This window comes from Oryctolagus cuniculus, chromosome 3 (assembly GCF_051225735.1).
Source record: "Oryctolagus cuniculus isolate XC-2025 breed Fujian yellow rabbit chromosome 3, ASM5122573v1, whole genome shotgun sequence".
Lineage (NCBI taxonomy): Eukaryota > Metazoa > Chordata > Mammalia > Lagomorpha > Leporidae > Oryctolagus > Oryctolagus cuniculus.
The window spans coordinates 937045-959027 of record NC_142869.1 but is presented as its reverse complement, the minus strand read 5'-3'; the positions used below and the strand labels follow the sequence as shown (position 1 = coordinate 959027).

Here is a 21983-nt window from a genome sequence, read left to right as displayed (position 1 = left end):
TGGGGCCGTGCCTTCCCTGGCCTCCTGCAGACTTTGCCCCGCGCCAACCCCAGGGCTACTTCCTGGCCTTGCCTCTCCCCCGCCTGGCTCAGCCTCAGGGTCAGCAGCGCTTCCGGTGAGTACGCAGGGCTTGGCAGCAGGTGTGAGGGGCAGCTGGGAGCTCAGACCGAGGCAGCAGCCGCCCGCCGGCCAAGCTGGGACCCCCACCCCAGCCACTCCTCCCCCACCCCAGCACCGCCCCAGCCTGGGCTGGGACTGGCAGGCGCTGACAGGACTGGCAGACTGAGGCTCTGTCTGTTCCACCCAGGCCGGGGCCCCGTGACGCTGGGACCCTGTCTCACTGCCGACTACAACCACGTATGTGTGGGGCCGAGACTCAAGGCCGCCCTGTCCCCAGGGCCGCCCACACCCAGGTAATCAGTCTCCCAGTGAGGCCGTGGGCGGCGCGGGGGGTGGAAGGCAGGGGCCTTTGTGCCATTTGACGGTCCTGGGTCTTGTCTCCTGGGCAAGAAGGCTCTCTGACCACCGTGTGTTTGCAGTGTCTCCCTGCCTGGGGACCGGGGCTGGGGCTGGGGCAGAGGCCGGGGTGGGGGTGGGGGCACTCGGCAACAGCCCCAGCAGGAGGAGACATACATGATTTGGTGCTTGGGTTTTGTTAAATTGCTAGTGGAGTTGTATCTTCAGGCTCTGTTGCTAGGATACAGAATGCATGATTGACACATTAACTGCATATCCCGTCGCCTTGGTAATTCACTTACGGTTCATGGCTGTGTTGGCTTTTGTTTTTCCTGGTGAATGCCTTAAGGTGTTCTCCAGGTGCGATGACGTTGCAGAAATCCGAGGTGGGAAGACTCCCTTTGTTCAGACAGGCACCAGGGACGGTGCAGGACCCGAGCCGTCCACCACCCAGCGGGCTCAGCTGGAGTCACTCCCGAGAGCTGAGCCACATCCCAAGCCTCTTGCGGTGTTTCTAGGCCATCAGCGTCACCCCTTAGCTGTCACAGCACTGGTGGGTTTAAATTGCAGCCCACGTGACTAGGCCCACACTCCAGTGGTCAGTGGTCTGGTGTGTTTGGAGAAGAGATGGCAGGGGCAGAGTCGGTAGGACAGATCTGTGACTGGAGTTAGAGGAGGACTTGGGACGTCTTCCCTGTAGACCAGACGCCAGCGGGCAGGTCTGTGTGGGAGGAGGGGTCGCTGCTGTCTGGTTGCGGCCGTATTTCCTCTCCGTCCCCCGGTGGTGCCCTCCTCACCTTCTCAGGGGCACCACCCTGTTGGATCTTTTAAGTTCCCTGGCCGGTAGCTGCAGACCAGCACTTACTTTATGGCCTCAGACAGCCCAGTCGGGCCAGCACATCAGTGATGCGGGGGACAAACAAGCTCTAGGATGAGGAGGAGCAGACTTTCGGACAGGGCAGGAGCTGGGGCCCTAAAGATGGCCAGAGCAACTCTTGTGACCAACCCCAGTCTTCTGGGGCTGCCTCGGTTAAACCCACAGCCAGCCACAGGTCAATATCTTCATGAGTCTCAGTGGAACAGGGTGAGCAGAGACCCAGGACAGGGTGAGCAGGGACCAGGACAGGGTGAGCGGGACCCAGGACAGGGTGAGCGGGGACCCAGGACAGGGTGAGCGGGACCCAGGACGGGGTGAGCGGGACCCAGGACAGGGTGAGCAGAGACCCAGGACAGGGTGAGCGGGACCCAGGGCAGGGTGAGCAGGGACCAGGACAGGGTGAGCGGGACCCAGGACAGGGTGAGCGGGACCCAGGACAGGGTGAGCAGAGACCCAGGGCAGGGTGAGCGGGGACCCAGGACAGGATGAGCAGGGACCAGGACAGGGTGAGCAGAGACCCAGGACAGGGTGAGCGGGACCCAGGACAGGGTGAGCGGGGACCCAGGACAGGGTGAGCGGGGACCCAGGACAGGGTGAGTGGGACCCAGGACAGGGAGAGCAGGGACCCAGGACAGGGTGAGCGGGACCCAGGACAGGGTGAGCAGGGACCCAGGACAGGGTGAGCAGAGACCCAGGACAGGGTGAGCGGGGACCCAGGACAGGATGAGCAGGGACCAGGACAAGGTGAGCAGAGACCCAGGACAGGGTGAGCGGGACCCAGGACAGGGTGAGCGGGGACCCAGGACAGGGTGAGCGGGGACCCAGGACAGGGTGAGTGGGACCCAGGACAGGGTGAGCGGGGACCCAGGACAGGGTGAGTGGGACCCAGGACAGGGTGAGCAGGGACCCAGGACAGGGTGAGCGGGACCCAGGACAGGGTGAGCAGGGACCCAGGACAGGGTGAGCAGGGACCCAGGACAGGGTGAGCGGGACCCAGGGCAGAGTGAGCAGGGACCCAGGACAGGGTGAGCGGGACCCAGGACAGGGTGAGCAGGGACCCAGGACAGGGTGAGCGGGACCCAGGGCAGAGTGAGCAGGGACCCAGGACAGGGTGAGCGGGACCCAGGACAGGGTGAGCGGGGACCAGGACAGGGTGAGCGGGGACCCTAGGTTCTGGGTGTCTATTGAGTCTTCCAGGCTTCCGCCATGCGTTGCCCAGTCGGCTCCCAGCTATGTGACTGGAGCAGGGCCGTAGATTCCTCAAGCCTCAGCCGTGTGTAGACTGACCAGCTTCCGGGGTGGTCAGAGCAGGGCAGGGGCTCAGAGGTGACTGAGGGGCTTTCAGGACCCCCAGTCACTGGCCACTTGATGGAACTCTCAGGTGGGGCTGTCGCCTTTACTCAGAGTGATGGACCCAGGCGTCTATTCCTGCGGCCTTCGAGGCTGTAGGCGTGGTTAGAAGCACAGGGCATGGTCCCTTCCATGTAGACCTAAGGGTGTCATGTGTCAGTCTCTTACCCACACGAGATCTCCTGGCCTGTGGTGCTGCTCTGGGTTGCTCAATGGCACAGGAAGTCTCTCTAACACCCACTGACGCAGCCGGGCTCTGTTACGGCCAGAGCTGTAGCTGGGCGTGGACTTTGTGTTTATGATTTATTTATTATTGATTTATTTATTCGAAAGTCAGAGTTACACAGAGGAGAGGCAGAGAGAGACAGATGTCTTCCATCCACTGGTTCACTCCCCAGATGGCCTCAACAGCTGGAGCTGCGCCAATCCAAAGCCAGGAGCCAGGAGCTTCTTCCAGGTCTCCCACGTGGGTGCAGGGGCCCAAGGACTTGGGCCATCTTCCTGCTTTCCCAGGCCACAGCAGAGAGCTGGATCGGAAGTGGAACAGCCAGGGCTTGAACCAGCGCCCATGTGGGATGCTGGTACTGCAGGCTGGGGCATTAACCCACTGCGCCACAGCGCCAGCCCCTGGGCACGGATTTTTAAATCCTCTATTTCTCTCTCATCTCTGGGCATCTCTGTAAGGGGTGGGGCCTACGGAGCAGAATCTCAGGGTGAGAGTTTGATTCCTGCTTGGGGTGAGCGTCTCAGAGAAGAAGCAGGACAATTGGGTCTCCTGACAAAACTTCAACAGAGGATCAGATTCTAACTCTACGTGTTGTAGGCAGGCAAACAGGTTAAAGTTGATTAGGCTTGTGAGCTGGAAGACCACACCTTCGCCACACCCCTGTGTGACCTCATGCCCCTACCTGGCCACACCTGAGCACCCACTGGCCAATCAAGTTAATTAGCCACTCCCCTTTGGAAGTGGATTAAAAGCCTGGGACAGGTATGCCCACGCTTCTCTCTGGCCTTTTGCCAGTGCAGGGTCTGTGTGGCCCTGCGCCTCCAGGGTGTGTGGCCTTCAGGCCGCCCGCCCCATGCTTCCTGGCCTGGATGCTCCTCCACGTGGCTGGCTCCTGGTGCTCAGTGTGAACCCAGATTTACCCCTCTCTTTCAGAAAAAAGCCCTCTGTTGCAGTGGATTCATTTCTGGGAGGAGGAGGGACAAGAGGCGCGGAGTCACCACACAGACCCCGGGAGTTGGGTGAAAGCAGGCCAGAGGCGAGCAGCCCACAGACTCATTTATTTCAGTTGGTACAGCTGCTTATATAGCCAAGGCAAGCAGTCCAGTCATGGGGTGGTCTATGCCCTAACCAATCACACCCTGTTGCCAGGCAGTTTCTGAAACCATAGCCCATTGCCAGGCAGGCTCCATTGCCAGGTGGGTTTCGAAGCCATTGCTGAGTAACTGACCCTGGCTTGCCAGTGGCCACCTTGGCATGGCCTTCTCATTCCACCACAGCCCTCACTCTCCTATGCATTTCCCTCACTGACTAAAAGCTTAGCATGTCCCAGGCTGCCTCGTTCATCTATGCTGCTATTCAGAATTCTCTGAATACTAGGCAGGGACCCACACAGGTTATTAATGCTGGGAATGAATTTATTTATTTATTTATTTATTTATTTTTGACGGGCAGAGTTAGACAGTGAGAGAGAAAGAGACAGGAAGTTCTTCCTTTTTCTGTTGGTTCACCCCAAAGTGGCCGCTACGACCGGCGCGTTACGGCCGGCGCGCTGCACCAATCTGAAGCCAGGAGCCAGGTGCCTCTCCTGGTCTCCCATGCGGTGCAGGGCCCAAGCACCTGGGCCATCCTCCACTGCCTTCCCAGGCCACAGCAGAGAGCTGGACTAGAAGAGGAGCAACTGGGGCAGAATCCGGCACCCCGACCGGGACTAGAACCCGGTGTGCCGGCGCCGCAAGGCGGAGGGTTAGCCTAGTGAGCTGCAGCGCCGGCCCCGGCTGAGTTTTAACGGCCTTGCCCCTCCCCCCTGCAGCGAGCAGCTCTCCTCCTCTGCACGGAGCTCCCTCCGTGGGTGGCGCCAGCGGACCTGCGTCTCTGTAAATGTTTACCTTGCGTCCCTTGCTCAATTCCCAGGGCTCTGCCCACTGTGCTGACGGCCCCCTGGAAGGGCCTCGATTCTGTTCTGTCCCCACTGCATGCCCTGGAAGGCGCTTAGAATCCATCAGGGCTGTGACCGCCTGTGGGGCCTTGAGATTCAGGGTTTGTCCCGTAGTCATTGTCCTCTTTCACCAGGAGAGCAGTCGCAGCTAGTGCAGGATGGCCAGGCGGCCAGCACGCAGGCCACAGGTCACCTCTGGGGGCCTGTATTTTGGGATTGGACTCCAAAAGCCATTTTCAGGACAAATTGAATTTGCAGGTCCTAAAGCAGGTGCCCTAGTGGGAGTCGTTCCCGTTAAAGTCGCTCTCCCCCCTTTTGTGACTTCCTGGGGGGCCATCAGTGAGAAGTTGGGGATCCAAATGCGACAGAAGCCAGCTGTGCCCCAGACCCTCTCGGACGTGTCTCTCTTGCAGAGCGCTGTGCTGGTCAGCCTGGTGGGGGGGGCTCTGATCTCTCGCGGGGGCCCCTGAAGAGCCTGCACGCCGGAAACGCCGCCGTGTCCACAGCTGCTGTAGCTGAAGCTTCCAGCAGCTGCCCTGTCGGGAACAGAGGCGGGGCCTGTGCAGTCTCCGCTCTGGGCTGAACGGAGACGCATCGCTGCCTGTTCAGGTTCCTTAGGTGGCAGTGCGTGAAGCAGGCGCTGGGCTCTGGTGGAGGAGGGGCCCTGGCCTCGGAGGAAGGAGGTGGGGAGGCGGCAGCAGTGAGGGCTCTCCTGGCTCCCCCTGGAGAATCGGTGGAGAGACTGTGGAAGGCCTAGTGGGCCCTCGATCTCTAGACCCGGGGATGAGTCCTGGTCACAAGAATTTTGCTCTGTCCCCCTGCCTGTCAGCGCACAGGCATATCCAAGGGGTTGAGTTAATGTAATTTGTAACCATCTGGGAGCTCTGCCTATCTGGCTATCACCGGGCACACCGGCAGTGACCTGCAGAGCCGCTGTGCTGGGCTCTGGCTGCCCAGCAGAGCCACGACATCAGGACCCGGGCCTTTCCCGTCCGCTGGGCCAGCAGGCGGCTCGGGCTCCCTGGTGAGCGGGAGGGCAGCACGTGTCACAGGTGCCCGGCCTCCCTCCACGATGCCTGGCACAGAGCACACGGCCCCCAGGCTGTCCATCCTATTGGCTGGGCCCAGTGGCCCATGGCCACTCCCTCCGCTGCCCCCGCCCAGGTTCCCCTGAAGAGCAGCAGCCAAGCAGTGGCAGTGGCATCTCGGCCCTCATCTTAGATGGGCAGCAGCTGTGACAGCTGCTTTACGTCAGAAGTTGGCCTTTTACTTTATAGGCCTTTTTTAATTAAACCAAAATGTTTAACTTTGTAAGATCCACCTTAGAGGCAAAATAAAGTTCTAATTACCTATTGTTGCCTTGCTGGATCTGCTAACCCAGTAACAAAACAAGCCTGGCAGATTTCGCAGCAAGAGCTTTTCTTTTAAAACAGTGGTCTTTTTGGTTTTAAAAGAAAAAATTTTTTGAACTCAATGTTTAGTTACATTTTACCAAATGATCACAAAAGCCATAGCTCTGGCAATTTAATGCATGAGATTTTACTGTCATCACTGTCCCCCAGATGTCAAGTTGAATTTGATACTCCTCTCTCACCAAACAAGTGTCCCAGGCTGCACCCAGCCAACAGTGAGATGCCTGGGACCCTCTCTGAGTCACCCCCGAGAGCTGAGCCACATCCCAAGCCTCTTGCGGTGTTTCTAGGCCATCAGCGTCACCCCTTAGCTGTCACAGCACTGGTGGGTTTAAATTGCAGCCCACGTGACTAGGCCCACACTCCAGTGGTCAGTGGTCTGGTGTGTTTGGAGAAGAGATGGCAGGGGCAGAGTCGGTAGGACAGATCTGTGACTGGAGTTAGAGGAGGACTTGGGACGTCTTCCCTGTAGACCAGACGCCAGCGGGCAGGTCTGTGTGGGAGGAGGGGTCTCTGCTGTCTGGTTGCGGCCGTATTTCCTCCACGATGTCATATTACCCCCCCCCCCCACTTCCCTTCCTTTCCCGTGTTTTTCCTGTTGCCTGATTGTCCCCACTGCTGAGGTCCCTGCTGTCATTCTGAAAACTGGCAGAGGGTGGGGGACCTGGGCCCGGGGGCAGGGGCACCATCTCCCCGCAAAGCCGGAGACCCCTGCTGGGGGTGGGGCTAGGGTTTCCTCCTCTGTTCAGGGACCGTGGCCGCGGTCGCCGTGCTGGGTTCAGTTTGCTGATTTTTACTGAGGGCTCTCCTGTGTGCAGGCGTGAATGGGCCTCCACTGCGCGTGCCTGAGAGCGCGCTGTGCGGCCTCTCCGCTGTTCTGAGTGGTTGAGGCTCCTTCCTCTCATCCTGGAACTGCATGCAGCCCAGCGGGAGACCGCTGGCGGGAGGGCTTGCTCGGTGGAGATTTGTGGTTGCTTCTGATTTCTCTGTTTATCTGCAAGGGGGGGGGGGGCGAGAGAGCGAGAGAGAGCGAGCGCTTCCTTCTGCTGATTCATTGTACAAACGACCACATCAGCCATGGCGCGCCAGGCCGAGCCCAAGTGACCCCTGGGTGCCGTCTGGGAGGCCCCGGCTGAGGCTCGCTGAGCTGGGCACGGGTCCCGGACCACAGGTGCGGGAGACAACTCTGCGGTTTGTGGGCAGAAGCAGGGACAGCAGTGCTGCACCGGCCACGCCCTCAGCCCTCGAGAGGGGCACAGGCTGGGGGGAGGGGGTACACTGAGAAGAGGGGGCACGCTGAGGAGTGGGGTACACTGAGGAGAGGGGGTACAGGCTGGGGGGAAGGGGCACACTGAGGAGTGGGGGTACAGGCTGGGGAGGGGGTGCACTGAGGAGAGGGGCACACTGAGGAGTGGGGTACAGGCTAGGGGGAAGGGGTACACTGAGGAGTGGGGCTACACTGAGGAGAGGGGGTACAAGCTGGGGAGGGGGTATAGGCTGAGGAGTGGGGGTACACTGAGGAGTGGGGGTACACTGAGGAGTGGGGGTACAGGCTGGGGAGTGGGGTACAGGCTGGGGAGGGGGGTGCAGGCTGGTGAGGGGGTGCAGCCTGGGGAGTGGGGTACAGGCTGAAGAGTGGGGGTACAGGCTAGGGAGGGGGGCGCAGGCTGGGGAGGGGGTGCAGGCTGGGGAGGGGGTGCAGGCTGGGGAGGGGGGCACATGCTGGGGAGCGAGGCGCCGGCTGGCTGGGGCCAGACCCGGAGGCTGGGTTCCTGCTGGATGCTTTCCCTTGCTTGCTGGGGTTAACAGTCGGGATCTGCCTTCCTAGGGCCTTGAAGAGTGGCTGGCGTGTGGGTCTTAACGCCGTGACAGAGGCATGGGGCTCAGCACTTCTCCGTGGGTCCCCACTCCTTACAGTGCTCCTGTGGGCCCCACTCCTTACAGTACTCCTGTGGGCCCCACTCCTTACAGTGCTCCTGTGGGCCCCACTCCTTACAGTGCTCCTGTGGGCCCCTCTCCTTACAGTGCTCCTGTGGGTCCCACTCCTTACAGTGCTCCTGTGGGCCCCTCTCCTGTGGGCCCCACTCCTTACAGTGCTCCTGTGGGTCCCACTCCTTACAGTGCTCCTGTGGGCCCCACTCCTTACAGTGCTCCTGTGGGCCCCACTCCTTACAGTGCTCCTGTGGGTCCCACTCCTTACAGTGCTCCTGTGGGCCCCACTCCTTACAGTGCTCCTGTGGGTCCCACTCCTTACAGTGCTCCTGTGGGCCCCACTCCTTACAGTGCTCCTGTGGGCCCCACTCCTTACAGTACTCCTGTGGGTCCCACTCCTTACAGTGCTCCTGTGGGCCCCACTCCTTACAGTGCTCCTGTGGGTCCCACTCCTTACAGTACTCCTGTGGGTCCCCACTCCTTACAGTGCTCCTGTGGGCCCCACTCCTTACAGGGCTTCTGTGGGTCCCCACTCCTTACAGTGCTCCTGTGGGCCCCACTCCTTACAGTGCTCCTGTGGGCCCCTCTCCTTACAGGGCTTCTGTGGGTCCCCACTCCTTACAGTGCTCCTGTGGGCCCCACTCCTTACAGTGCTCCTGTGGGCCCCACTCCTTACAGTGCTTCTGCTGACGCTTGGGCCCGAGCCTGGGTCCCCGGCACCGCCCTGATGGCCTTGACGGCTGCTCCACGCCCTGCCAGGCCCGCCCCTGCTTCCCCACCCCTGTGACCCTGAGCAGCCCCTCTTCTGCAGGTGGTATTAGGGTTTAGGGTGCGGAGCCCAGCCTAGGGCAGTCACTGCTGTTGGTTCTTGTCAGTGCACAGAGTTGAGAAGTATCTTTTTTACAGATAAAGATACACTGTAAATACTCACTGATACTTCCCTTCAACTTCAGGGTCACTGATGATATGTCTGGGATCCGCCTCTCAAAGCAAAGCTCTCAGCAACCACAGTGCCACCATTCCTGTGCACTTGGGAAAATCTCAAAACACCAGCAGCAACGCCCCTATCAACAGTCTCGCTGGAAACAGCCTAGATTTTTTTAAATTTAAAAGGCATGGGGCGCCGGATTCTGTCCCGGTTGCCCCTCTTCCAGGCCAGCTCTCTGCTATGGCCCGGGAGTGCAGTGGAGGATGGCCCAGGTGCTTGGGCCCTGCACCCCATGGGAGACCAGGAAAAGCACCTGGCTCCTGGCTCCTGCCATCGGATCAGCGCGGTGCGCCGGCCGCAGCGCGCTGGCCGCGGCGGCCATTGGAGGGTGAACCAACGGCAAAAGGAAGACCTTTCTCTCTGTCTCTCTCTCTCACTGTCCACTCTAACTGTTAAAAAAAAAAAAAATTTAAAAGGCAGAGTGACAGAGAAACAGGGAGAGAGAGAGAGAGAGAGCGAGAGAGAGAGAGAGAGCTTTCTCACCCACTGGTTCACTCCCTAAATGCTCACGCAGCCGGATCTGGGCCAGGCTGAAGCCAGGAGCCAGGAGCTCCATCCAGGTCGGGTCTCCCACGTGGGTACAGGGGCCCAAGCACCTGGGCCATCTTCCGCTGCTGTCCCAGGCACACGAGCAGAGAGCTGGATCGGAAGCAGAGCAGCCAGGACACACTGGGGTGCCAGTGTCACGAGCAGTGGCCAAGCCCCCCTGTGCCAGGACGCCAGCCCCTAAGTGTATTTTGACATCTTTGGCTTATATGGGTTTGCAGATAAAATAATATTGAAAATTATTTGGAGAACGGTTTAAAATAGTTAAAGTTTTCGTCATTCTCTTTGTGGTCAGTCTACGCAGACGGCAGTCCAGACCGTGAGGTTTCGGGCTGCCTGGCAGAGCCCAGCAGGGCCCTGTCACCAGCCGAGCCAGCACACGGACGGGTTTTGTTCTGCTTTCCATCTGAAGCCCGCCCCTGGAGATTAAATTAAATTTAATTTGATAATTATACAGATAGTTACATGATTCTAAAGCCAAACCTAAGACAAGACACACACCCCACAGCCGCTGACCATCCCTCCCCTCCCCCACGTCCGCCTGTCCGGGTGGGAAGCAGTGGGGACTCGGCTGTCGGACACAGCGCTCAGGGGTCTCTCTCCCCGCTGCCTCCCATTCAAGGACTGCCCAGGCCTGACCCTGCTTAGCTTCCCACCCGCATGGCAGCGGCTCTGCGAGTGGGACTCACTTCCTCACCCCGGGGCTGCGAGGGCTCCAAGGGGCGTGGTCCTGCAGGGGCAGCCCTGGGTGAGGGTGAGCGCCTGCCGCTTGGCTGGGTGCTGCCGGTCCCCGAGCCCACGGGGTTCCCCCCGGCAGCGTCTGAGGACGCCTCCCTGACGGCCTGGGCTCAGGCTCCTGGCCGCCGCCAGTCTGCTAGGAGAGGATCAAGTCCTGTGGACCCGAACTCTGCCCTCTTTAGATGACGTCACCGACTTCTCCCGCGCTTTCTTCCTGGTGTCAAAGGCAGAGAGAAAGCGAGAGCTCCTCTTCTGCTGGTTCCCTTCCCAAATGCCCTTGATAGCTTGGGCTGCGCCAGGCGGAAGCCTGGAGCCCGGAGCTCCCTCCAGGTCTCCTGTGGGTGGGGGCAGGGGCCCCAGCGCCGGAGCCCACACCCGCTGCCTCCGGGGTGCTCGTTGGCAGGAAGCAGGAACCGAGAGTGGCGCCGGGACCTGAACCCATGTGGTGCCTTAACCGCCGAGCCGCACGAGTCCTCGCGTGTCTGACGAGCCGTGCGTGTGCCCGGGGGAAGCGCTGTCCCCAGCCCTGCTGGCTGCCGTCTTCTGGCTTCTGGGCGCGGAGTTTCAGGGTGGGGGTGAGGTTGTGCGCCCCACGGTCCCTGGCTGGTGCTGGTTAAGCAGCCACTTCCTGGCCCACCCCAGACAGGCGGCCTCAAGCCCACCGACCAGGCTGGAGCCATGCTGTGTGGTGGGGTGTGGGCAGACACCCCACAGAGACTGTCCCCTCTCCTAGGGAGCCCCGCCCTCCCCAGCCTGAATCCAGCTGTGCGGAGCCGGGGTTACAGGCCCCCACTGAGCTCCCCCTGCCAGGCACCTACAGTCTGGGCTGGGGTAGGTGCCTGGAAGAGGGGTCCCTGGACAGGAGGGGGCAGGGGCGGTCTCTGCTGGGAGCAGGGCTGTGCTGAGGCCAGAGGTTGCCCTGCCAGGCAGACACAGCCCTGGGTGGTGGGGGGGGGGGCCTGGGGGCTCACGACATATTCAGGTGTCAGCAAAAGGGACAAGAGGCTGAGAGGTGGCAGAGGCCTGCGGGGAGGGCCCCCAGGGGCTCTGGCAGTGTGGGGGCAGGCATGAGGCAGCCCCAGGGGAGCCCCAGTAGGGGAGCGGGCGCTGTCCAGGCTGAGGCTCGGGGTCTGGGTGGGCCCGCGCCCTTAGCGGGAGCAGTGTCTTCCCGTGGGCGCCCTGCTGGGCCCCACACCAGGGGAGGGACTGGGCAGTGGCCAGCCCCATCTACACTGAGCACCGCCTAGAGGGGCCGCAGAAGCTGCCCCCAGCGTCCCGGGGCAGGGCCCGCCTTCACTGCTGGGGGCGGGCACAGGACAGGGCCCCCTCAGTACCCCCTAGGGACCAGACACCCTCAGCCATCCTGTCCTGACTTCTCCCTCCTGCCTCCCTCAGCAAGGGACCCAGGAGCCCCTCTGTCGGCTTCAGCCAGGGCCAAGGGTCTCCTGCGGGGCTCTGGGGAAATGCTGAACTTGCTTTGGGAGGTCTTACGGGGGGGGGGGGGGGAGCCAGAGCCGCCTGCCGGGGCCCCGCCTGCACTCAGCCTAGGGAGCCGGCGAGGCACCGGGCAGCCTGCTGCCCCACCAGCACACGTCCATCAGGCCCCGTGCACTGAAACAGACGGTGGGAGGGGTTCCAGGGCTCTGGCAGCCGCAGAGTGGGCTCCTGCCCTCCTGCCCCGGATTCTGGACCTGGGCAGCCCATGCCTGTGGCCCAGTGTGTGTGCGGCCCGAGTCGGCAGCAGGGGATAAGAGAGCCACAGAGGGACTTCTGGCAGGGGGCAGGGGGCAGAGGTGCTGTCTGCTGCCCTCACCCCTGCCCCTGCCCCGGGACCCCTTCCTGTGGCCCAGCCCCAAGGGCTTTCGGGACAAGGGTGGGGCTGTGGCACAGACAACCCCCAGGTCACCTGGGAAGTGCCTGGAAGGCAACAGGGTGGGCTGGGCCTTCAGCCTCAAGACGAGGGGACCCCAGCCCCCCACCCCCATGTCCCCTGCCAGCTCGCCACCTCCCCCTCCCGTCCCCTGCCCATGGTTGCCAGCGAACTCTGTCCTCTGCAGCTGCACACGCAGGTCTGTCTGCTGTGGAAAATCCCAAATACCCACAAAGGTGGGGGGTCCTGGCCAGAGACCCCGCTACCCCAGAGGGGGAGTCCAGCCCTGCTCATCACAGCCAGGACCCCGTACCAACTCCCCAGCCCCAGATCCCAGCCGGGGCACCGGAGCTTCCGCCACTTCCAGAAGCCTTTCCCGGGGTGAGGGGGTGCTCCTCACGCTAGGGGTCCAGGCAAGGCCCCGAGCGTCCGGCTGAGCCTGGCCTGGGCCTGTGTCTCTGCTCTCCCATACCAGGCCCCACAGAGGCAAGGTCAGCGGCGTCTCAGTGTCGCCATGGCCACCACCTGGGGCTTCCGACTGCCCCTTGAGGGGAGGGCCACACCGCAGAGGGAGATGGGAGAGAGGTCGCGGCCCTGGTGTCTTCCAGGCAGCCAGGTTGGCGCCTCCACCGTTGTGGGTGGGCCTGGATGATGGGGGACACCAGAGGCCAAGAAGGGGCTCCCACGGGACCTGGGAAGTGGGGTGACAGATGAGCCAGGTATGGGCAGGGGTGCCGGCCGCCCTGGCTCAGGGAGAGCAGGGGCGGCACCATGGGAGCTGCGGTCAGCTGGCACCAGGAGGGCCCGGGGTACAGCGTGGGCCGCCCTCACGCCCTCCTCACAGCATAGTGACCACAGCGACAGGCCGGCGGCTGGGGGCCAGACTGGCTGCGGACGGCTCTTTCCCGGCAGCCTGCTCACTTCCAGACCTCACTCTGCCGCGAGAGGAACAGAAAGTGCAGATGCTGAGGACGTGGCTGGGTGACCCGGAGACCCCGGAGCTGGCCCAGGCCTCCCTGCCCCTCCTACTGGCCCAGGGCCTGTGAGCAGAGGACCCCACTCCTGGGGTGCCAAGCAGGGTGGACAGGTGCACCAAGACGGCTGGAATGACCGGGACGGGCAAAGCGTTGGCACCGTGGGCACAGCAGGGTCATGGCCAGGACCACCAGGAAGATCAGTGTCAGCCAGGCGCTGGCCCCGTGCAGTGTCACCCGGGCACTGGCCCCATGCAGTGTCAGCCGGGCGCTGGCCGCATGCAGTGTCACCCGGGCGCTGGCCCCGTGCAGTGTCACCCGGGCACTGGCCCCATGCAGTGTCAGCCGGGCGCTGGCCCCGTGCAGTGTCACCCGGGCTCTGGCCCCGTGCAGTGTCAGCTGGGCGCTGGCCACACGCAGTCTCACCTGGGCGCTGGCCGCATGCAGTGTCAGCCGGGCACTGGCCTCGTGCAGTGTCAGCCGGGCACTGGCCCCGTGCAGTGTCAGCCGGGCACTGGCCGCATGCAGTGTCAGCCGGGCACTGGCCTCGTGCAGTGTCAGCCGGGCACTGGCCGCATGCAGTGTCACCTGGGCGCTGGCCCCGTGCAGTGTCACCCAGGCGCTGGCCCCGTGCAGTGTCAGCCGGGCGCTGGCCTCCTGCAGCGTCCTGCGTCACCGTGCTGGTTTGAGTCCTGGCCGCTCTCTTTCCGACCCAGCTCCCTGCTCATGCGCCCGGGCAGGCAGCGGTGACGGCCCAAGTACTTGGGTCCCTGCCACTCATGTGGGAGACCCGGAGGGAGCTCCTGGCTCCTGGCTCCAGCTTGGCCCAGCCCTGGCTGCTGCAGGCATTTAGGGAGTGAACCAGCAGGTGTAAGATCTAGTTCTTTCTCTCTCTCCCCCTCTCTGTCACTCTGCTTTTTTTTTTTTTTTAATATTTATTTATTGGTTTGAAAGAGTTACACAGAGAGAGAAGGAGAGAGAGAGAGAGAGAGAGAGAGAGAGAGAGAGGTCTTCCATCCACTGGTTCACTCCCCAGTTGGCTGCAATGGCCGGAGCTGCACCTATCTGAAGCCAGGAGCCAGGGGCTTCTTCTGGGTCTCCCACGTGGGTGCAGGGGCCCAAGGACTTGGGCATTTTCTGCTGCTTTCCCAGGCCACAGCAGAGAGCTGGATCGGAAGTGGAGTAGCTGGGTCTTGAACCGGCTCCCATATGGGATTCCTGCACTGCAGGTGGTGGCTTTACCCACTACGCCACAGCACCGGCCCCCGCTCTGCTTTTCAAACAAATGCATCTTTTATAAAAAGCCCCAGCACTGTGGACACGGGTGCTCAGCACAGGCCTGGGGATCTGGCGGGGCCACAGGCGTCCACACTCTCGGGAGGTGGAGCACCCATGTCCTCGGCCTGGCGTCCTCCGGGTCCTGCATTCTCTCCCTGCAGCCCCGAGTTCTAAACCCCCACACCGGGGCGGGGGCCACCCCCACAGGTGTCATCAGGAGGCCATGGGATGGGCACCCCGCAGGGCAGCCACACGAGGTCTGCCTGCTCAGGGCAGTTGAGGATGGGGGCCTGGCAGGCGTGAGGCGGAGAGGGCTGGACGGGCCACAGCAAGGGGCTGGTCCCACAGCAGCTAGGACAAGGGTCCTGGGTGGTGACCCCGGTGCTAGCAGTGACAACCCTGCCAGGCCTGACCTGGAACCTTCCCTGCCCAGCTGGGCCAGGTCTCCCTGGGTCCCTGAGAGAACCTTGAGAGAAAGGCCTGGGCAGCCCCCCACCTCTCTTGGGCCACCTGGGCGGCAGGGACAGCAGCTGCCTCTCCCCCCCGAGCCTGACAGTCCCTGAGCCCAGCTGGGTGCCAAGAAGCCGGGCACAGGCGGGAGTCCCCCAAGCGGGCACAGGCGGTGGCCAGCCCCACAGGCCAGAGCCTGACACACAAAGAACCAGCAGGGCGAGGTGCTGGGCCACGGACAGACAGAGGCTGGGGCGGGGTGGGGGGCCCGGGCAGGCGGCCGTGCAGAGCTGTGGGCCTGAAGCCTGGGAGTGGCAGCCCCCGACTGCGTCCGGGGCAGGGGGCAGCTGTCGCAGTCTGAAGAGGGAGACGCAGCCAGAGAGAGGCGACAGAGCCCAGGTCCAGGGTGGACTCTGCCCGGGTGTGGAGGGGTACAGGGAGTGGGAGGGTGGGGGCGGCCCCCGGGGGAGGGGGCTGCAGGACCCCACTCTCGGCAGACCTGGGTGTGGGCCGGCTGGGCGTGCACCCCTGGCTGTGAGGCTGCAGCACCCAGAGAGTGGAGAGGGGGAACCCAAGCCCACGGCCCTGGCGGGAAAGAGGAACCACCTCCCCCCTCAGCATCCGGTGCAGGGGTTCCCCATGTGGGCCCCAAGGGCAGGACCTGGGTCTGGAGGCACAGCCAGCAGGTGGGGCTGGGTGGGGGTAGCTGAGCGTCAAGGCCAGGCCCGGGGGCCTGTGGGTGGGGAGCCCTGGGCTGAGGGTCGGGGCCCGGTGCTGTCTCAGATCAGCATCACCGTGGCCCTGGGCCTCAGTTTCCCACTCTGTAAGGTGGAGTCAAGGTGGGACCAGGTTCTCCAGAGCCCCCTCGTGTCTTGGAAGAGAGGGAGGGGTCTTGGGGCAGGGGGCTCTCCCAGCGGGAGTGGAGTGGGGCAGCCAGGCTCAGCTGGGCCAGGCGTGGGTCTGCACCCACCGGCCCCGGGGTGCAGGAGGGTGGGGGTGTGGAGGCGGCATGGCGCCGTCTGCCTGAGTGTGGGCAGTGTGCGTGCCGTGCCCGCCGGGGGCCGGGTGGCCGCAGTTTCTAGAAGGACCAGGCTGCCTCTGGGGATGCTGGGCAGGGCCAGAACTGGGCTGGGCATCAGGAAGCAGCAGGCGGGGCCGAGCCACCTCTGCTTTTGCTTTCTCTCCGGCTGCTCCAGAGCGTGGATGCCGGCTCCCCAGAGCAGCACCGGGGCCGACACCCCGCCGCCCCCCAGAGAGCCCCGGAGGCCTTGAGGAGGGGCAGCCAGGGCCGCCCTGCCCCAGGCCCCACCCAGGACAGCCCCATCCCGACTGCAGAGACCAAGCGACTTGGCTGGGGGACACAGCTGCCTACAGGTCAGTGCCACTAGCGGGGTGGGGGGGGCTTGGTGGGGGGGCAGCCAGGGTCTCAGTGGGGGCTGTGAGGGTCTCAGTGGGGGGGCTGTGAGGGTCTCAGTGGGGGGGCTGTGAAGGGCTCAGTGGGGGGGCTGTGAGGGTCTCAGTGGGGGGGCTGTGAGGGTCTCAGTGGGGGCTGTGAGGGGCTCAGTGGGGGGCTGTGAGGGTCTCAGTGGGGGGGCTATGAGGGTCTCAGTGGGGGCTGTGAGGGTCTCAGTGGGGGGGCTGTGAGGGTCTCAGTGGGGGCTGTGAGGGTCTCAGTGGGGGCTGTGAAGGGCTCAGTGGGGGCTGTGAGGGTCTCAGTGGGGGGGGGCTGTGAGGGGGTCAGTGGGGGGGCTGTGAAGGGCTCAGTGGGGACTGTGAGGGTCTCACTGGGGACTGTGAGGGTCTCAGTGAGGGGCTGTGAGGGGCTCAGTGGGGGCTGTGAGGGGCTCAGTGGGGGGGACTGTGAGGGTCTCAGTGGGGGGGCTGTGAGGTCTCAGTGGGGGCTGTGAGGGTCTCAGTGGGGGGACTGTGAGGGTCTCAGTGGGGGCTGTGAGGGTCTCAGTGGGGGGACTGTGAGGGGCTCAGTGGGGGCTGTGAAGGGCTCAATGGGGGCTGTGAGGGTCTCAGTGGGGGGGTCTGTGAGGGTCTCAGTGGGGGGACTGTGAGGGGCTCAGTGGGGGGGCTGTGAGGGTCTCAGTGGGGGGACTGTGAGGGGCTCAGTGGGGGAGCTGTGAGGGTCTCGGGGGGGGCTGTGAGGGTCTCAGTGGGGACTGTGAGGGTCTCAGTGGGGGCTGTGAGGGTCTCAGTGGGGGGGCAGCCAGGGTCTCAGTGGGGGCTGTGAGGGTCTCAGTGGGGGCTGTGAAGGGCTCAGTGGGGACTGTGAGGGTCTCACTGGGGACTGTGAGGGTCTCAGTGAGGGTCTGTGAGGGTCTCAGTGGGGGGACTGTGAGGGGCTCAGTGGGGGGGCTGTGAGGGTCTCAGTGGGGGGACTGTGAGGGGCTCAGAGGGGGAGCTGTGAGGGTCTCGGGGGGGGCTGTGAGGGTCTCAGTGGGGGCTGTGAGGGTCTCAGTGGGGACTGTGAGGGTCTCAGTGGGGGGGCTATGAGGGTCTCAGTGGGGGGGCTGTGAGGGTCTCAGTGGGGGGGCTGTGAGGGTCTCAGTGGGGAGGCTATGAGGGTCTCAGTGGGGGCTGTGAGGGTCTCAGTGGGGGGGCTGTGAGGGTCTCAGTGGGGGCTGTGAGGGGCTCAGTGTGGGGCTGTGAAGGGCTCAGTGGGGGGGCTGTGAAGGGCTCAGTGGGGGCTGTGAGGGGGTCAGTGGGGGGGCTGTGAGGGTCTCAGTGGGGGCTGTGAGGGTCTCAGTGGGGGGGCTGTGAGGGTCTCAGTGGGGGCTGTGAGGGGCTCAGTGTGGGGCTGTGAAGGGCTCAGTGGGGGGGCTATGAAGGGCTCAGTGGGGGCTGTGAGGGGGTCAGTGGGGGTGGGCTGCCAGGGTCTCAGTGGGGGTGCTGTGAGGGTCTCAGCTCGGGGAGCTGGTGGCAGGGCTGGTGTCGGGCAGTTGGGGTGTGGCTGTGAGGGGGTGGTGCTGTGGGGAGCAAGTGCAGCACCGCATGGGGGCTGTGCCCCAGTCTCTGCCCTCTGTTTTAGGGGGCAGATGGGTGGGGCGGGGGCCATGGTGGGTGGGTGTGGGGCTCCCCCTGCAGGGCTGGGGCAGCATCACAGGGCAGGCTCTGCGGAGTGGCAGCCAGGCAGGAAGAAAGCCTTGTGGGGGGGCTCCTCCCCCTGGAGGGTAGGCACTCCCCCCACCCCGCTGGCATGAAGGGGCAGGGGCCCCTGCAGGCTCTCCGGGACGAGCTGCCGCCTCCTGAGCTTGGCGCTGGGCCCACATCCCGAGACAGCTCCCGGCGCCAGTCCCCGGGATCCCGTGCCATCGGACTGGCCCCTAGAACTTGACGTCCTGAGCTTGTAGGCAGAAGTATTATTTGGTTGTTTTATTTATTTGAGAGGCAGAGGGAGAGAGGGAGGGAGGAACCTTCCTGGAGCCAGGCGCTCCATCCACTTCTCCGTGGGTGCGGGGGCCCGAGTCCTGGGGCCGTCACCCTCGGCCTCCCAGAGCGCATGTCAGCAGGACGCTGGGGCCAGGCCCTGACCCCAGGTGCCAATTGCCGGGCCACACGCCGGCCAGTCCTCTCGTGTCTGACGAGCCGTGCGTGTGCCCGGGGGAAGCGCTGTCCCCAGCCCTGCTGGCTGCCGTCTTCTGGCTTCTGGAGGAAGTGACTGCGGAGGCGGGGCGGGGACACAGGAGCTCTGGCGCGGAGTTTCAGGGTGGGGGTGAGGTCGCGCACCCCACAGTCCCCGGGCAGGTGGACAGTTAAACAGCCACTTCCTGGCCCACCCCACGTTGCCTGGCGGGGTGTGGGCAGATGCCCCACAGAGAGACTGTCCCCTCTCCCAGGGGACCTGGCCCTCCCCAGCCTGAACCCAGCTGTGGCAGGGTCCCCAGCCGTCCAGCAGGGAGCTCCTGAGCTGCTGCCGTCGGGAGTGGAGGTGGTATTGCAGCAGGCACCCGCCGCCGGGATGTGGAGTCCCAGGCAGCCTTAGCCGATGTGCCAAATGCCCCCGCCCCCGACTTCCTGAGCTTTGTTGGGAGGATTTCCAAGGGTGGGGGGCCCTGGACCTGCACTGCCTCAAAGCCTCGGTGTCCTGTCCACCCCCGGGGGCCTGTGTGCCGTCAGCGGGGCACAGGTGTAAGGTTAGCTTTCTCCTCTGGACACTGGGCTGCACTGAAGCTGTCCCAGGCTGTGTAGGGCCATTGGAAGTGGTGCACATGGTGGGGGGCTGGTCCAGGGACCCTGCTGACCACACCTGCCCGAGCACCCGAGGGTGAGTAGTGGGCGTGGGTGTGCCCACCCCCTGCGCCCAGGCAGCCCCCTCCTGCCCGAGGCCAGTGCTGCCAGCTCCCTGGGCAGGTGCCCCAGGCCCTGGGCCGCTGGGCCACACAGCACCGTGGCAGCGCAGGGCAGGCAGGAAGGGACGCCCTGCGGTTGCCGCCCTCAGGTCTGCTGCCCTCAGGGCCAGGGCAGCAGGAGGAAGGCTGAGGCCCCCGCGTGTGGGGAGCTGTGTGCTCCCCCAGCGTGCACGGAGCAGACGGCGCTCCGGGGCGGGCGGGCTGGCCTGGGGGGATGTTTTGCTTCAGGCCAGGGTCCACGCCCCCTCCCTGATGGACTGCAGGCGCGCCTGCCCAGCCCTCACCGACTCACCAGGGGCGGGGTGCTCCCTTGTCCTTCCTGGCTCAGAGCAGAATGACCACCCAGGGCCGCTGAGCCCTCTTCCATACCACCCTGCAGGGCACCCCGGGGGGCCCAGTGCTCACCGAGGGAGGCTCTTGGGCCTTGCTGGGACCCTGCCGCCAGTCCCCCAGAGAGAGGGAGGAGGGAGACAGGTTCCCGAGTTTTCTGGGCAGTGGTCCAGAGCCCCAGCCCCTGCTGCTGGTCCCGTTCTGGCCTGCACCTGTGGGTTGGACACAGGCACCTCCTGCAGCCAGGTCCGGGGCTGGCAGCGGGGGCCCAGGCCCACAGCTGGGCCTCTGAGCTGCGCTTGAGGAGGGCTGCGTGCCGGGCGAGGCGGGGGCTCGGGGTCACGTGCTCCAGGCACTGCCTGCCACCCAGGGCCCCGGGAGAGGGGTGCAGGGGCGCCGAGGAGCCTCCCTGATGGTCTCGGCTTCCCACCACACCAGGGGAGGGGCCGGGCTCCAGGGCTGGCTGGGAGCTCTTTGCAGCTTCCCAGAAGTCCTTGGGAAGGAGAATTGGGGCGGTGGCGGGGGAGCCCGGGCCGGGGCAGGGCCTTGGCTGGCCCGGGCTCCTCCCCGTCGTGCCCTCTGCTGACCTCCCGTCCCCTCCCCCCCGCCCTGCAGCCCCGGCACCATGAACGACACCTGCGGCTCTGAGAACCTGACGTGGCCCCCGTGGCTGGAGCACACCTTCTCTGCCTACCTGGCCTTGCTGCTGGTACTGGGCCTGGTGCTCAACGGGCTGGCGCTCTGGGTGTTCTGCTGCCGCATGCGGGGCTGGACGGAGGCCCGCGTGTACATGACCAACCTGGCCGGGGCCGACCTCTGCCTGCTCTGCACCCTGCCCTTCATGCTGTACTCCCTGAACCACACCTCGGACACGCCGCTGTGCCAGCTCTCGCAGGCCGTGTACCTGCTGAACAGGTACATGAGCATCGGCCTGGTCACGGCCATCGCCGTGGACCGCTACGTGGCCGTGCGGCACCCGCTGCGTGCCCGCGGCCTGCGCTCCCCGCGGCAGGCGGTGGCCGTGTGTGGGACCCTCTGGGTGCTGGTGGCCGGCTCCCTGGGGCTGCGCTGGCTGCTGGGGGTGCAGGAGGGCGGCTTCTGCTTCCGGAGCCGCTCGGGACACATGCAGCACATGTCCGTGTTCTCGCTGCTGGGCTTCTACCCGCCGCTGGCCGTGCTGGCCTTCTGCTCCCTGCAGGTGGGGGCCGCTCTGGCCCGGAGCCCGGCCGCCAGTGCGGGGCAGGGCGCGGCCACCCGCAGGGCCGCCCGCATGGTCTGGGCCAACCTGGCGGTGTTCGTGGTCTGCTTCCTGCCGCTGCACGTGGTGCTGACGGCACATCTGGCCATGGGCCTGCAGCCCTGCGCCGTGCAGCTTGTGTTCAGGCACGCCCTCTTTGTCACCAGCAAGCTCTCAGACGCCAACTGCTGCCTGGACGCGATCTGCTACTACTACACGGCCAGGGAGTTCCAGGAGGCGTCCGCCCTGGGCCGGCCCCACAGCGCCAAGGCCTGCAAGAGCCACGAGTCCCTGTGTGTGACCCTCACCTAGTCCCGTGGGCCCCGTCTCTGGCTGGGGGGACCCTGACCAGTGGCAAGGAGCCCAGGATGGGCCCTGGACTCTGAGGGCTGTGGGTGCTGCCCAGGGAGCAGGGACTGGGGGGACAAGCCAGGCACAGGCCTGGAGCGCTGCACCCACACCCCAGGAAGGGGCACCCGAGGGCTTCCCGAGGCCACACCCAGCCCTTGCACCGCGCTTTGGGGCTGGAATAAAGCCCAGTCTTTGGAGCTGGTCCTGCCAGGGCCCCCGTGTGGCCCACACCTGAATGGGGGGAAAGGAGGGGGTAGCATGTGGCTCAGAGGCCACGGCCACGCCTCCCCAGATGGCTCCCCCTGCCCCGGGCCTTCTGCTGGGGGCCTCCTGGGGCCCTCTGTCCCTCCCCACCCTCTGCAGAGCTGCTGGGGGTGTCTGGTGGCCAGAGCCTGGCTTTCTCTGCTCAAGGCAGGGTTGGGGCCGTGCAGCCAGGCCCAGGTGGGGTGGCTAAGGTCTCGCTGGGGAGGCACCCAGTCTCCCTCCCCTGCCCTCCGAGAAAAGCCAGAAGCCACGTCTGGCAGAGCCAGGGCCTCCCTGCCTGGGGCTGGGCGTTCAGACTCAGCCGGATGAGCCGAGTTTTCTGGAGACCACCTGTGGCTGCAGCGGCAGTGCGCCTGGCTCCCACCCAGCTCCTGCCGCCCACTGCATGTGCTCGGGCACCAGCCCCATCG

The 21983-nt window shown here is 64.5% G+C and overlaps 1 protein-coding gene across 3 annotated transcripts; it reads left to right on the top strand.

Moving 5' to 3' along the window:
- On the top strand, positions 1–21502 carry GPR35 (G protein-coupled receptor 35). 3 transcript variants are annotated; one of them, XM_070069938.2, is made up of 3 exons: positions 1–115; positions 16230–16407; positions 20337–21502. In XM_070069938.2, exon 3 carries the CDS (start codon positions 20347–20349, stop codon positions 21268–21270), a length of 924 nt encoding a protein of 307 aa, XP_069926039.2. In that variant the 5' UTR covers positions 1–115; positions 16230–16407; positions 20337–20346; the 3' UTR covers positions 21271–21502. The 3 variants fall into 3 exon arrangements, with proteins under 3 accessions (XP_069926039.2, XP_089184889.1, XP_089184890.1); XM_089328763.1 differs by lacking the exon at positions 1–115 and adding an exon at positions 137–413; XM_089328764.1 differs by lacking the exon at positions 1–115 and adding an exon at positions 15752–15872.
- Positions 21503–21983: the final 481 nt, after the last annotated feature.